The sequence below is a fragment of the Mesoplodon mirus genome (assembly GCF_964341445.2).
Source record: "Mesoplodon mirus genome assembly, chromosome: 20".
NCBI classification, from domain to species: Eukaryota; Metazoa; Chordata; class Mammalia; order Artiodactyla; family Ziphiidae; genus Mesoplodon; species Mesoplodon mirus.
The window spans coordinates 26,950,155-26,966,356 of NC_138996.1; the positions used below are offsets into that span (position 1 = coordinate 26,950,155).

Here is a 16,202-nt window from a genome sequence, read left to right on the forward strand (position 1 = left end):
ATGATGATGATGAATAAATGACCTTAGACCAGTGACTTCTCAACTCTAAACCTCTACATCCGCATATGGAAATTGAGGAGAGACCATAGAGCTTACAAAATAATTGTGAGGATTCCAAAAAATGGCATATATAAAGCATATGCTGAGTTGCATCCAGTAAATATAAGGTGGGAAAAGTAATCTACATTGAATTTGAATAGCTTTTAAAATATGAAACAAACTGCTAGAAGCATTGCCATTGGTATGTGAGATGTATCCTTTGGATTTTAATGCCTCCACAGGCTGTCTGGTGTACATAGTTTTATCCAGTTAATATGTGTTCAGATGATACTTTTGATACCCAAGGATGATCCTTTTTAAGAGAGCTTATCCATGAAAGCCCTCATTAACAGTATTAATGATTCTGACCTAGAAATCTGAACTTGGAATCGTTCTCCACAAAGCATAAAAACATGGTTTAGCAGAGCTTGACGTGGGAATGACTCTTTGCAAAGCTAAAGAAATCTCTGGATTTGAAACATGATGCTTAAAATCTGATTATGAACTTAATTAATATGTTTTAGTAAGTTTGCAAGTCAAAAAGCTTCCTCAGTTGATTTTAAAGTCATTGCAACAATTTTAATTGAAAGAGTTGATAGATACACATTTTAATTAAAGTGATTTAAATAGACAATCTAAATAATGAAAAAACAGATTGACAGTTACTACATAAGAAGCTTTCCCTTTAATTATTAACTTATGACCTAACTCTATACAATATAATTATAGAATTTCCTAGACCTAAAACTTTGTAGGTAGTTTCTTTATTCTTTTTTTTTAAGCTCTCATTGTAATTTTTTTTTTTTTTTTCTTTTTGCGGTATGCGGGCCTCTCACTGCTGTGGCCTCTCCCGTTGCGGAGCACAGGCTCCGGACGCGCAGGCCCAGCGGCCACGGCCCACGGGCCCAGCCGCTCCGCGGCATATGGGATCCTCCCAGACCGGGGCACGAACCCGTATCCCCTGCATCGGCAGGCGGACTCTCAACCACTGCGCCACCAGGGAGGCCCTCTCATTGTAATTTATTTCATAAAGGTGTACTTTGGTCTGGCACTATAAGTAGTTTCATATATAAATAATTTTGAATATTAAATTGTTGAAGCTGTCAGACTATCCATTGTTATCCATTGACTCAGATTAAATGAGACAGATGAAAGTGTATCTAAGATATAAAGGGAAAATGATGCAAGAAGGTTATACTAGCAAAACTTTTAAAAGACTATTGGTACTTAAATTTCATTTGGCTTTTTACTGTATGCATTTTAAATGTGACAAAATTCATGGTTATAGAAATCTACAGTTAAAAAATATTTTAGTTCACTAGGTTGGTTGATTTTCTTTATTGTTCCTCCATCCCTTTGTTTATTCTAGACCTTTCTTTCCCCCCCAGGCATGTAATTGTGTGTTTGTGTGCTTCTTAATTTGAAACAGAACTAAAGAAAACCAAAGCTGTACTCTGTACAGTTTTTATAAAGATTTATATTTTTGCTCAATTTGTATATTGTTGACATTGTTCCTTGTAATTAATAAACATATCATTTTTTAAAGCTGTGTCATATGTACCATTATAAATTAACGGAGTCCCCCTTTTATCCTGATGCTGTGGAATGTGCTTAATGTTTTAATGGCACAGAACAGCAAGGTTTTTGCATCATCAGATCCTTTACCCAGATCCTCAAATGTTGGGAAAACAACAAAACCAATTTTTCCCATCTGGTCACTCCATTTTTACATTCTTTTGAAGCCAGGACTTTCTCTGGAAACTGCAGGCTGTGTTCAGTTGCTCTCATGCTTCTCTCCAATCAGAGGACACAGCCAGGAGACTCAGAAGTGTTACAGCATGACTGTCTGGAGCCAGTCTCTTTGGGATTGAATCCCAGTTCCACCAGTAATGAACTAGCTGTGTGACTTTGGGCAGGTTGTTGCCATTGTTTCCTCATCTGAAATAGGGATGAATCATATCACCCATTTCTTAGGGTTTCTGTAAAGATTAAAAGATTTGAGACATATTTAAAATAGCAGGTGGTGTATCATGAGCTCTATATATGTATCTGTTGTTTTATAATATTGTCACCATCATCATTACCATTTCACTTGAGTTTGCTGTGTTCCCAATCACAAATGGCTTCTCACAAAATAACACTCATGGCAAGTTGTTGCTTTTGAAAGAATGGATGATGGTAACATCAGTGCCATGTCTTTAACCTGGAGGGATAGTTTTACAACATGACTTACTCTGTGTTTAGTCGTGCGAGGGCAGACAGGTACGTGTTGAACTGTGCAGTATGCTAGTGTGCCGCCTGGTGGTTTGCTTGGCCCATGGGGGATGCTTCTTAGTTGACTTATTTTATTTTGACCTTTTTAAAAATTATCAAAAACATGGGATTTTTAACCTTATTTGTGTGGTCTCAAGCATTTAAAAATTTAATTATGTATGTATCATTCTCTTTTTAAAAGTATTAGAATATTTTTTTGCAGAGAATTTTTCTCTGCAAAATAAACCATTAAACATGACTCTCTGTATATTTTCCTTATGTTTTATGATTACCAATACCAGTAAAATAAATGATAATATCTTGTATACTTGAAGTGAAAGGAAGTGTAAAATTTTTATTTGACTACTGAAAGCATTTTTTGTGTCATTCCCTAAGTGAACTGTATAGCCATTTTAGTATCTGAAGTGCCTTCAAGTTAACAGACTCTTATCTCATTTGTTCCTGTATTTTAGTCAGCAGTAACTATACAGTTTTGCCAACTAATGCAGAAGCAGGCAGGAACATTGAATATATATATTATATATTTACATTATGATCTACTGTACTTATGTTTCTAAAAGAACTCAAGGGTTTTGATTTATTAGATACTACTGCATGTCAAATTGGTGCAGTCATTTTAAAGAGTGTTTAACTTTCAGAAATCTAACGTTTTATATCAAGAAAATCATTTTATCACTTTGCACATTAATGTTATCAAGGCAAAACAAAGTAATAAAAAATCTTTCTCACATTTACATATATATCTGTAAACAGATATATAGTTGGATTGCTGTTTAAATCTTTAGCCCAACATACAAAGTTTTTTTTATGGGCACACTAGGATCTCTCAAGGTATTATATTAACAGCATTATCAGTCTAAATCTTGTATTTAATGAAAATGAGATAAAAAGAAACACAAAAAAGTTTTATCACTTAAAGAAGGAAACAAATCGGGCTTCCCTGGTGGCGTAGTGGTTGAGAGTCCGCCTGCCGATGCAGGGGACTCGGGTTCGTGCCCCGGTCTGGGAAGATCCCACATGCCGCAGAGCGGCTGGGCCCGTGAGCCATGTCTGCTGAGCCTGTGCGTCCGGAGCCTATACTCCGCAATGGGAGAGGCCACAGCAGTGAGAGGCCCGCGTACCGCAAAAAAAAAAGAAAAGAAAGAATAAAAAGAAGGAAACAAATCATATATTATGAACTCTGATGGTCATCCTTTGAAAACAATCAGGTAGATTTACAGAAAAACTGAGCACATACTACAGAGTTCCCATATAGTCCCCTGTCCCACACCCAGTTTCCCCTCTTATTGTCTATTTGTTATAATTAATGAACCAATATTGATATGTTCTTGTTAACTAAAGTTTACTCAGTTTCTTTGGTTTTTACCTAATGTGCTTTTTCTGGTCCAGGATCCCACCCAGGATCCCACGTAACCTTTAGTTTTCATGTTTCCTTAGGCTCCTCTTGGCTGGGACTGTTTCTCGTACTTAACTTTGTTTTTTAACACATGCTTAATAAGCACCCATTTACCAGGCCCTGAACCAAACAGACAACAAATCCATGCCCTTAAAGGGTTTAGTTTTTAGGAGGGAGCTTATAGTTTACTTTTTAAACTTAATTTTAAGGAAGAATGTCTTGTAGCAGATTACTATTTAATATGACAATTATGGGACTTCTGATTTTTCCATAATTAGCAGAAAAAAATTGAGTAACTATTTACAGATTAATTGCAGAAACATAGATATTGTATCTCTGTTGTATAGAAGATCTCTCTTTTCTTTTTAAGCGAGTGTTGTTTTTATATTTGGGAAAACACTTAGTTTCAAAAGGGTTCTTCTGTTTATAATGAGACTATGGAAATGGAGAAAAGAACAGTCAGTCCCTGTTGCCTTCAGAGAAAATATCAAAAATTATATTTTAAATTTAAGTTTTTCTTATGATTGACTAAGAAGCTTTTCATACAGTTGCTGCCTTAACCTTGGTTCCAGAAAAGTAAAAAGTGTATGTGACATGGTATATCAGAAGGGAGGGTAGGGTTTGCAAATTTATGTTGCCAGATTGTTGCTGATTGTAAGTATTTTGAGTTGGAGTAGCTGAAGAATCTAAAAGAGCAAGGTTTTGTTGAAAGCTTTGGTACCAGGACTTGATAGGGGGCCAAGACCTGTTAAACAAAGAAAACAGGAAAATTCCAGGAAGAAAGGTGTTCTGTGACCATGGAAATTTGAGTCAGTTAAATTATTTTTGGCAGTATAGTGGCTACATATAACTATTTCTGCCGTAAAGGTTACTCTGTTGAAAGCATCTTGCCCCACCAGTGGCAGTTGGAGGGACTGCTGGCTGTTCCTGTCCAAGGCCAGTGTTCAAGTTAACACGCCATTAGCGAGCAGGGATAGGTAGTAGAAATTAGTTATTCTTGGAAACCTTTATTTACTTTTGGACCGTCTACTTGAGCAACTAATACTGTATCCTACAACCTTTGAATAATCAGGGTGTATAGGAAGACACCATCAGTACCTGTTTAATTAAATATATGGACAGTAATGAATCCTTCTAGAAAGAAATTTTGCTGTGAGCTGTATTTTCAGCTACATTGGTCAAGCTCTTTTAACAATTACATTGCATTATTTTTTTCTTTCAGTCCAGTTTTTCCACTGTATGCACATTTAAAATCAGTTTCCATAGTGACATCTGGTGGTAGTTTTGAAATCCTAGAGAGTGTGTTTGGAATGATAAATATTTTTATTTAATAGCTCCAGATTTCTAGCTTCTTTCAAATTTTTCAGCTCTATTAACAACTTTTCCTGAAAATGTCTTCATTGTATTCCTGAGATTGGAAAGCTAGGCATTTTTTGCTTCCGTCATGTTTCATTAAAGCCAAGAAGTGATCTCTTATAACATTGCTGGGTGGTGCATATATAACAGGTTTGTCTAAACTTGTCTTCTGTGTTCAAAACGTACAGTGTAGAATCACATAGCAGCATCCTTACCTCGTCTGCTGCTTGTGCGCTATAACCTCTTGACAAGAAAGGTGTCATTTCTGCTTTAGCCGTCTCACTGGCTTTTTCTCGTACAGCATTGATTGAGACTCTTTTCGTCTGGCTGGAGGGAGCTGTGGCAGCCCTGGGCTATCACTTGTTTCTCCCTCACAGCCTGGGCTTACGGATTAGTTGCTTGCATGCTGTTGTTGCTCTCCCAGAAAGTGAAAGAGGAAATAAAAAATAGGAGCAGAGGGCTTCCCTCGTGGCTCAGTGGTTGAGAGTCCGCCTGCTGATGCAGGGGACACGGGTTCGTGCCCCGGTCCGGGAAGATCCCACATGCCACGGAGTGGCTGGGCCCGTGAGCCATGGCCGCTGAGCCTGCGCATCCGGAGCCTGTGCTCCGCAACAGGAGAGGCCACAACAGTGCGAGGCCCGCGTACCGCAAAAAAAAAAAAAAAAAAAAAAAGTTTCTGCCTGGGGGTCTCGCAGGGATGTATCTTGTGACTGAACAGACAGATTAAAAGGCAGAACACAAAATCCCTTTGCATAAGTATGGTCTTTTCCCACCTACTTTATGCTTTTAGAATAGTGCTTAGAATTAGAATCCGCAGTTAAAGTAGTGCTTAGGCACTAGCCCCTGAACCACTGTGAAGCAGAGCCCTGGAATCTTCTCTTCTTTATTGTCCTTTAAGTGTGGGGAAGACCCTTATCTCAGTAGTGGAAAACTGCTTGTAGCCTCTCATCATGGCAGCCCCCCACCCCGCTCCTTGGTCTCCAGCATCTTTGCTGCTGTGGAGTGTGTGACGATGATTCTGTGGCTAATGATGACAGTGTAGCCTGATGGTGAAGCGCCTGAGTTCTGGAGTCAGACTGTCTGATTCAAATCTCGATTCCACCACTTAACTGTTGACTGACCATGGGTGTGCTTCTTCATCACTCTGAGGCTCGGGCCGTTTGCTTACTTTATCTAAGCTTCTGTCTCCTCATTTGTGAAGCCACGATGAAAATCGTGTGATTCCTGTGTCCTTTAAATGATTTAATGCATGTAAAGCACCTAGTGAAGTCCTTGACATACAGTAAGTCCTTGTATTATTAAATGATTATATATAAATACAGTAAATTTACTTGTATTACTATTTGAGCATTTTGGTTAGAAGAAGTTATTCAGTATGTCCTCCTTTCCCTTTGGCAGTTAAAAATTCACTTTATTTCTTAGTTATCTATAAGCTGTAGTAATTTTGTTCTTTCTTTTTATAAGAATGTAATAATTAAAGTACATCAAAACATGAACATCTTAGCAATCACTATATGAAATATATATATAAATATACAGTTTAAGAATTCATGAAATATGAACATCACTTATGCATATTTAATTACTAATTAATACAATTCTAGTTTCTTCCATATTTGAGTAGAGGTACTTTGGAGTCTCACTTTGAACTGTTAGTAATATCTGGAGATTACCTGGGACTTGGAAACTTTCCCTCCTGACTGTGGCTCAGAGGTCATGCACAGAAAGGTGTGACTGCCCCCTCAGTTGCTAGGTTGATTGGGGGAGAGGGGCTCTTCCCAGCAGAAGCATCCATCCCATAATTGTACACTACAGTCAGGACACAGACCAGACGCCAAGTGGAACTTGATGGAAAATAAATAACTGTTTCTGTCTGTGATTTCATTCTCATTATGTATTTGCATTTTCTACCTCTTTCTTTCCTTCCATCCTGACACTAAAAGAAGCTATTGTATGTGAATGTTCATGTAATAAACTCCTTCTGAATACTGACATGCAAAAAAATGGACAAAGTATGAGGTTTGACTTGTCTTTTCAGAGTTTTCATGTTAAATTTTGTTGACTGAACTTTCGTCATACTAACAGTAAGACAGATGGAATTTTGGTGGCACTGAATCAGAGATTCCTAGTGTTTGAGCTCCAGCTCTGCCATTTACTATGACCCTGGGAAAGTTCCTCATCACTCTTAATCTGAGTTTTTCATTCATGAAATGGGGATAATAACACCACATATATGGGCAGGTTGGATATAAGGAATGAATAAAATAATGCGTGTAAGACAGTTATTGTGCCTGACGTATCATAAAGACTGACAGAATTTTTCCTAATTATTGTTGTTATTAAATGCCTACAAATGACACTGAGAGGCACACAGTTTTTAAAAGTGGATAGCAGCATGCACTGTCGGAGGATTAGAGCTCAGAAGAGGTGAATACAAGTACCATGTACCTGTCTTTAAATTTTCTAATAATACTTCACCTACCAAATGAATTATGTTATATTTTAATGACGTGACAGAAACAAGGGAAGCATATGTACATTCATTTATTAATATGTAATCCTCTCAGAACTATTCCCTGGTGTCCTTTGTATCGGTTGATGCGAGTGAGACAAAGAAAAACTGGAAAAGATTATTTTCACTTGGTTACTAAGGGCACTCTTCTTTCAGGCTAAAAACAAATATAATTTTACTAATTTGGTGAACAGATTGAGTATGCATAGACTTATGTTCGGACCAGAGAAAAAGGAAAACGTGTTTGAGTTGTCTGCTGCATAGAGAGACCAGCTAGCTCCTTTTTTATTTAAGAATTCTGAGGCTTTGTTCCATATTTCTAGGAGGAGATCCATTTTGAGGGTTTGCTAAGAAATAGTGAAGCAGTAGTTATAATGCTTCTGAATAGCAATACACATTCATTTTATGATAATCTATTTCACATTTTAATATTTAGGTTTGCTGTTTGTAAGTTGTAAACCTTTTGGGGAGTGTTAGATATAATTATCTAACATTCAAAATAAATGAGGCTTGTTTTTGATATTAACCTCAAATAAGCAAATATTTAAATTTACATAATGATCAAGAAATAAGAAATACAGATGTATATATATATATATATATATATATATTTTTTTTTTTTTTTTTTTTTTTTTCCCCGTACGCGGGCCTCTCACTGTTGTGGCCTCTCCCGTTGCGGAGCACAGGCTCCGGATGCGCAGGCTCAGCGGCCATGGCTCACGGGCCCAGCCGCTCCGCGGCATATGGGATCCTCCCAGACCGGGGCACGAACCCGTATCCCCTGCATCGGCAGGCGGACTCTCAACCACTGCGCCACCAGGGAGGCCCAGATGTATATATTTAGTTGAGATAAATACTGTTTCATTTTTGAGCACAGATTAAATTGATATTTGTTATTTTTCCCATAGTATTTTGCGTTAAATGGGAAACTTCAGTGATTCTAAAGTTGTAGGATTTCCAAAGTTCAACCTGGATCATGTTGAACCCTAAAAATGGCGTTAATTCAGGAGGATTATTGCACAAGAAAAAAATCCAGTGATGTATTTTGAGAAAGCCAAAGGACAAGTTTACACCATTGAATAAAAAGGTGGGATTTGCCCAAGAGAAATGGATATTTCCACTGTTAATCATCCTGAGACTAGGTTAATCTTGAGATTAAGTAAGACTTCACGTGATTTCAGTGGCTGGGCCAAAACATTACAGACATTCTAACTTTCTTTGTAATTTTATAATTCCATCTCTTACTAGTTGACTTAATGAGAAATGTGTCCTAGTTTGGATCCCATTTGAGGACTTTTCTGTATCAACTCCAGTTAATATATCCATTCATTTTTGTTCATTTAATAAATAATTATTGGGCTTTGGGTAATGTGCTGGGTGAACTGGCATTTAGAAGGATGTGGTCTCTGTCCTGTGGAGCTTATAATGTGGTAGGAGAATTTATATTTTTAGCATCCTGGTTGTCTTGCCATTTGCTTAAGGTGATTAAAAGAAACTGACGGATTTCAGGACACAAGAGAGCATATTTGCCCTTTCATGTCTTTGGGTTGTTTTGAAACTTATATAAGATAATAGTTGTAAAGTGCCCCCACACAGTGCCTGGCACCTGATACTAATAATGACAAATATTTTTATAACCAATATTATGTGCCAAGTGCTATATTCTAATCATTATATGTGTTAGTTCATTTTATCAACCTAGGAACACACTACTCGTATTACTCCATTTTATAGGAAAGGAAACCGAGGCACAGAGAGGTTAGACAATTTGCTTAAGATCGCACCGCTGTAAGCGACACAGAAGCCTTCCGTAAGGCTTAAGGCATAAGAGTTGTCATTTAGGCTGATGCTTTCTCAGAGTGACAGTTGGCGGTGATGGTTGACAGGCTACTTCATGCTTCTCTTCTTCCTCCTCTAGGTGTTATAGAGACTTCAGGTCGACTGGACCGCGAGTCCACCTCCCATTACTGGCTGACGGTCTACGCATCTGATCAGGGCGTCGTGCCCCTTTCCTCCTTTGTGGAGGTCTATATAGAGGTGGAGGATGTGAATGACAATGCACCGCAGACTTCAGAGCCTGTTTATTATCCGGAAATAATGGAAAACTCTCCCAAAGATGTGTCTGTGATCCAGATTGAGGCATTTGATCCAGATTCTAGCTCTGATGACAAGCTGGCATACAAAATTACAAGTGGAAATCCACAAGGATTTTTTTCAATAAATCCTAAGACAGGTATGTGTTAATATTATTATGTATGAAATATTCATGCTTATATGCTCTTGATATGGGGAAATTTAAGAATTAAATTTTTTAATTTGCCACTTTTATTTAGTTTTTGATAAATCGTTTCCCTTTTGAGTTACTGAAGACAAGCCTTTATTCCCTAATGAAAATTTGATCCCCAATTTTTTTTTCCTTTGAATTTGTTTTTATAAAACTATTTTGCTCATTAGTAGAGTTTCACTTGCAGGTTAAAAAGCAAATATTGTAGTTTCATTAATAGTTCCTAAATTAGTGATACATTTTAAACTTAACCGCAAATTCTACTGCTGCTAAATTTTCCAAACTCTACTTTTTATGAAACATATCAAGAGTTTATTTCACAATTCACGGTAGTTTTTTTTTTTTTTTTTTAATGTTGTTTTAATTTTTCCTTAGGGCAGTGCTATGTCTCTTTAGGCAGTAGAGGATCAGGATTAAATAATTTTCAGTTTGGGAGCAGTTACTTTCTTGAACTCATACCTCAAGTTTTCCTTCTAACTGTTTTCTCCTCTGAATGTCTGACACCCTTTTTTCTAAGTAGGTAGCTCCTTGACTCCAAAATCCTCTTCCAAAATCCTTATAAACTTCAAGTATTTATTCTTTTACATTTGATAGTGCATCAGCTTTTTTCTGAAGTCTTGGTTCTCTTTTACTATTTCACACACACACACACACACACACACACAGGTTCAACATAGCTATCATTTGTGTAGTGAAAAGTTAGCTATCATTTATACATGAAAACTTTACAAGTGGAGGGTTGCACTCTGATTTCTTGATCAGAGTTAAAACAAGAACCACCGCATGACACTGAGAGGACAATTTATTTGTAGGAACATAAAACTTCTCATGAAATAGATCACTGGCCTTTGAACCCAGATTTTCGGTGATTCAGTACTTTTTCATAGGATTTAGTTATGGATTCTAAAGTGGTAGATTTATTACTTACATGCCTCTATCATGTCTTTGCTCATTATGTCTTGTTCTGAGGGAGCTGGCCTGTTCAGTTACTGGGTTGTCTTTTTGATATGTCAAAGAAATAATATACAAAAACCAAAGTTAAGGAGGCATTCTCAGCTTCCTTGCCAGTTTGTTTTTTTTTGGGGGGGGGTACAATTCTTATTTCATAATTTCCTTTGTTGAACTTAAAAGGAAGCAGTTCTTGAGGTGGAAGGAAGCTTGAGTTCAATATCTGTGTACCAAAATGCCTGTAGAAAGATAACCTGATAAGGGAACATGTGCGTATGTAATGTTTTGTGTCTTAAAAAGTACATTAAAACGTTAGTTTTTAAACCTCTTATCACCATATTCCAACCTATCATATAGACTGTCTTTCTTGATTGCTACAAGTCAACAAGATTTATTTTGACTGTATTAGGATTTACTTTTGCTTTGAGATAATTATGCCATTATAATTATATAAGTTAGAGCTACTGTGGGGAGCCTTGAAACCTTGGTCATCTCAGGCCTCTGAAATGATGACACTGCTGTTGTGTTATGTCTTGTAGAAATGGGATTAATGTGGCATTGCTACTCCCTTTACTCTTTTTTTTTTTTTTTTTTTTTTTTTTGCGGTACGCGGGCCTCTCACTGTTGTGGCCTCTCCCGTCGCGGAGCACAGGCTCCGGATATGCAGGCTCAGCGGCCATGGCTCACGGGCCCAGCCACTCCGCGGCATGTGGGATGTTCCCAGACTGGGGCACGAGTCCGTGTCCCCTGCATCGGCAGGCGGACCCCCAACCACTGCGCCACCAGGGAAACCCTATTCTGACAACTCTTAAAAAGAGATGTCTGCCGAGACTTCTAAGCTCTTCCTTATCTTCAGGGAGTAGAGATCCCTTTCAGGAGTCCATAGCTAGCTCCCAGACTCCTGGGTGGGTAGCATATGCATCCTGCTGATAGGATAGCAGGGGAAAAGCCATGAGACTACAGAGAGGTTTTATTTTTTTATGAGTTGAAGGCAGATAGTAGTGGAAAATGACCATAGTTAGCACTCAGGAATATTTGTTGTGAAGTATTGTAATAAAGTGTGTGTTTAATAGAGAAATTTGATCATTCCACAAGTCACCTAAAGTCTCTAAAGACTGAGAACTAATCATATTTTAGCATGGGCATTATAAAAGAATATAGAAAATACAGCCTCAGTATTATTGGGGGCCAGACTATGAAAGCTGGTGAAAGACAGTCTGGTGGAAGAAAGTTCCTGTGATGTGCTGACCCATCAGACCACCTGCGGGCCCTAAACCATGTGACTTGATTATTAATGGCAGAGCGAGAAAATCACTGGGCTGGAAATCAAGAGATGTGGACAGTAGTGAGGCGTTACCTCTGGGATCTTGGAGAAAACTGGCTTCCAGTTCCTCACATTTTGTGATTAGCGCTGAACATTTTTGCAGGCCTGTTAAGGCGAGTGCATGCATGCGTGCAGAGTGCTCAGCGTCACTTCCAGGGAAGATGCCACGGCCTCTCCCGCTTGCAGGTGTTAGTTACCTTTGCTCTGTTAACTCTACATGAGGTAACCAAGGTCTTAGTAGATGGATAAATCTGTGCCTCTCCTTTGGATGAACAAATTTGACAAGGTAAAATGCGTCTGCTTGCCCCTTAGTGGTAAAGAGAAATTTAGGACCCTGGTGATTATCACAGCATCCAGCAGACTGGAGAAAGCCTGAATTCATTGCTACTCAAATTGTTTGTTTACACATCAAGCATTTATTGAGCTTCTGCTGTGTATCCAGCATGTTAAGAGATGCTTTGAGAGTATGTAGTCTACATAAGTGAAATAGCAAAGAGAGACAGGTGGGTGTGAGATGTGTGCCCAGGTGCTAATCAGTGCCTCTAGAGGAACTGCGGAACTGATGATGACTCATGTGGTGGTGTAGTTAGGAGGATGAGGCCCCTTGGAAAAGTTAGTGTGCTGATTCTGAAAGTAGTAAAGTGGATGGATGGACAAGAGGTAGGGGATGTTCTTCAGGTTGGGACAGTTTGAAGGAGTTGTGAGGCCAAGAGATCGAGTTAGATGAGTGTGTGAGAGAATGGCTATGCTTGGTGGAAAAGCGTAAATACCAGAAGAAGGGTTAAAGGATAATATTTATGCTATTTTTTATAAATAATGACCTATTTTGGAGAGTCTGCATACAATCCTGTGGAATGTTTTGTATAAACTTAAATCAGATGACCTCACTAAGTCCTTTTGGAGAGGAGGAAACATCCCTCCCGACCTTTCTCTCCTTTTGTCATAGTATGATGCATAATTTAAAAAACAACAGAAAACCTTGCTAGGACTGGGTTTGATCATCTGAATGGGGGATTCTCAATGACAAGTTTGGATGAACATTTAAAAATGTATTTTGTGTTCTAGTCAAAGTTTTTGTGCCTGGAACTGCCTTTCTGTCTGCATCTCAGATGGTTCCTCCTGTGTTGTTTCTAAGGGGTGGTGGGTGGCAGGGTGTTTCCTTTTACAGAAGGTACAAGCAAAAGAGACTTGATTCATTTTCCTTTCCTGACACACACACTTTTGTTGACCCAGAAATTCTTATAACATCTTTTGTTTGATTATGTTCAGTATCAATTTGAAGTATAAATTTGCTTCTTTTAACAAAAATTGTGCGGTTGCTCGAGGTGGGAGAGAGACAAGAGCCTAGAGTGTTGGGCTGTCTGAGCCCTGACTGCCCAGCTCCTGCAGACACATACATCGCAGCTTCCTTTGCAGAGTGTCAAGGACAGAGAAGGAGGAGGGCCCCAAACAATGGGGACCAGTGTGCACTCACAGGCTTCATTCTCCACGAGTAACCTCAGCAAAGTGGAGCAACCTCAGCAAAGTGTCTTTTTAGTCATTGTTATCAATTTGAACTTTTGAGGCCTGATATGTAACTTAAAACTGGCATATAATTTTCAAGTGTTCACTTGGGGCTTGTACGTGCTTTAGAAAAGACCACAGTTTTATTCCCTTATCTCTGTGTTGGTATTTTCCAAGTTTTGGACACGAAGCAAGTATTGCTCTTTATTTTAAAAGTTTTATTGAAGTGTAATTGACATATAATTAATTGCACATAGTTAAAGCCTGCAATTTAATGAGTTTTCACGTAGCTATCCAACACTAAAACCATCACCGCAGTCAAGCAGTGAACCTACCCGTTGCTCCCAAAGTTTCGCCATGCCTCTCTGCATCCCCTCCCCGCTACTGCTCTCTGCTCCCACCCCCAGGCAGCCACTCATCTGCTTTCGGTCACTGTGTAATAGTTTGCGCTCCCTAAAATTTTCTACAATTAGACTCACAGAGTGTATACTATTTTTTTTTTTTTTTTTGGTAAAGATTCTTACACTCAGCATATTTACTTTGAGATTCATGCACGTAGTGAGTACCAGAGCCCATTGAAATAATTCATACCAGCCAATTTTAAACCTGCTTGTGCTGTGTCAGCTTGTCCTTTCTGTGGAATCCACAGGAAGGGCTCTGGTGCATGCTTTCTCCTTGCTCCTTCCGCCTCCTGACCGACCCCAGTGTAGGCTCGTGTGGCTCTGTGCGGTGTGCGTGGCACGCCCTCTTCTCTCGGGTGTTGTGAATAAGAAACTATCTTTTCAGTGACAGTGGTCTCCTGATCTGGTGGCCTCACCATTCTTGAATAATAATAAAACCTACATTTTAAAACACTTTGAGGAAACTACTATTTGTCATTTCTTTTACTCATATACAAACAAGAATACATTATTTTTTTCTTGTCTTTTTACATGGGTAGTAGCATACTGTATACAGTGATAAACATCTTGGGTTTTTCCCTTAACAGTATTATTAGTATTGGAGGCTGTGCCTTAGAAAAATTACCACATTATTGTAAGAATATAGGTACATACCCATGTACCTTTCACCACCCATTTCACCGATCCACTGATTTTATACTGTCTAGTAAATTTTTTTTTTATCTTCTCATTCATTGAGGTAGATCTTCCTGTGTGGGAACAAATACACTGAGAAATTTTTATGGATAAAAATAAATTCATCAGAAATGTGTATTAAGTAGAGGCATCCTTTTTGAATATATGAGTTTGTTTGTGGATGGGATTTCCGTGTGTTTGTGTGAGCATCTTCAAAGGGTTTAGGCTCTTTTGACAACTATTGAATCTGTTTCCATCTACTTGAAATTTTAAAAGGTTTAAAAACTTTATTGAGGCTGTTTCAGCTTACTGTTTTCTTAGCTTTTCCTTTATCAATTCTGTAGAGTTAAAATTTCATATATTTTGGAGGCTGATCTTTACTCTAAATCTCTTCTTATTATCGGATCTAGAGCACGTTGCACTGTTGGACTCTTGTAAGCCACACTGGTTCTCTCTCTTTGGGCTGATTTCCAAAGGCTGTCTCATGCCTGTCACCTTTGAGAGTTGAGCTTGAAGGAGACAACCAAAGAGGAACCAGCAAACCAGCAAACCTTGGCTTTCCCTCTTTTGCTACTCTTCTGCGCTCTTTTCTGGTCTTTCTTTTACCACTCTTCCACTCTTGACCTCACTTTTAGATCAGGTCGGAATAAAACTTTCTCTCGGAGCCAGAAGGGCAGTGACACGTGTAGCTTATTATGCACATTGCACTTTATGTGTTAAAGCAACCTCACATACTTAATCTTTACAAGAAACCCTGTGAGACGAGTAGAGATTACAAATGCCAAGAGTCTGCTGTCTTCCCCATTTTTCAGGTAATTATATGACTTCAGAGAGAGGTGAAGGCCACCTGAGGTCAGAGCCAGAAGGATGCGGGTTTCATAACTGCTACTTCTGGGTGCAGGATCCCACATTCACTTGATTTGCTTTTGGGTTTGTGATGTAAATGTGGTCTGGGATCCGGTTTTTCTTACCTTCTCTGTTTTTTGTGTTAAGGAATTTCTGAATTATATGATGGTTGCTTTTTAGCTAATCTTATTTCTAGTGATATTTTCAGATCAAAAAGCACGAAGCTTCTAAGTAACACTAAGTGTTTAAACTTAGTCTTATTAACCGTGTACTGCAAGGATCGTTAAACGTTTTCTGTGTAGGGCCAGGTATGAAATATTTTAGCCTTTGCAGGCCATACAGCCTTTGTCACAGCCACTCAACTCTGTCACTGTAGAGCGAAAGCAGCTCTAGACAACATGGAAATGAATGAGTATGGCTGTGTGCCAATAAAACTTTATTTATGGACATTGTAATTTGAATTTCATATACTTTTCTTGTGTCACAATATATTCTTTTGTTTTTTTTCTGGTCATTTAAGAATATAAAAGCCGTTCTTAGCTTGTAAGCCATACAAAATCAGGTTGGCAGTAGTTTTCTCACTCCTGATATAGTGATATATTTACTAGTTGGGCTGGTTGAATTGTTGATTTATTTATGAGGGG

General features: G+C 38.4%; 1 protein-coding gene across 4 annotated transcripts in view; it reads left to right on the forward strand.

The window, feature by feature from the left end:
* Positions 1 to 16,202, forward strand: part of FAT1 (FAT atypical cadherin 1) — a 125,444-nt gene that overhangs the window by 49,029 nt on the left and 60,213 nt on the right. For all 4 annotated transcript variants that reach the window (XR_014292399.1, XM_082608859.1, XM_082608861.1 and 1 more), the window contains exon 3: positions 9,496 to 9,810. Coding sequence is in view for 3 of the 4 variants with exons in the window: in XM_082608859.1 (XP_082464985.1) it covers positions 9,496 to 9,810 (315 nt within the window). In the remaining variant the exon portion in view is untranslated. The remainder of the gene's footprint in view (positions 1 to 9,495; positions 9,811 to 16,202) is intronic.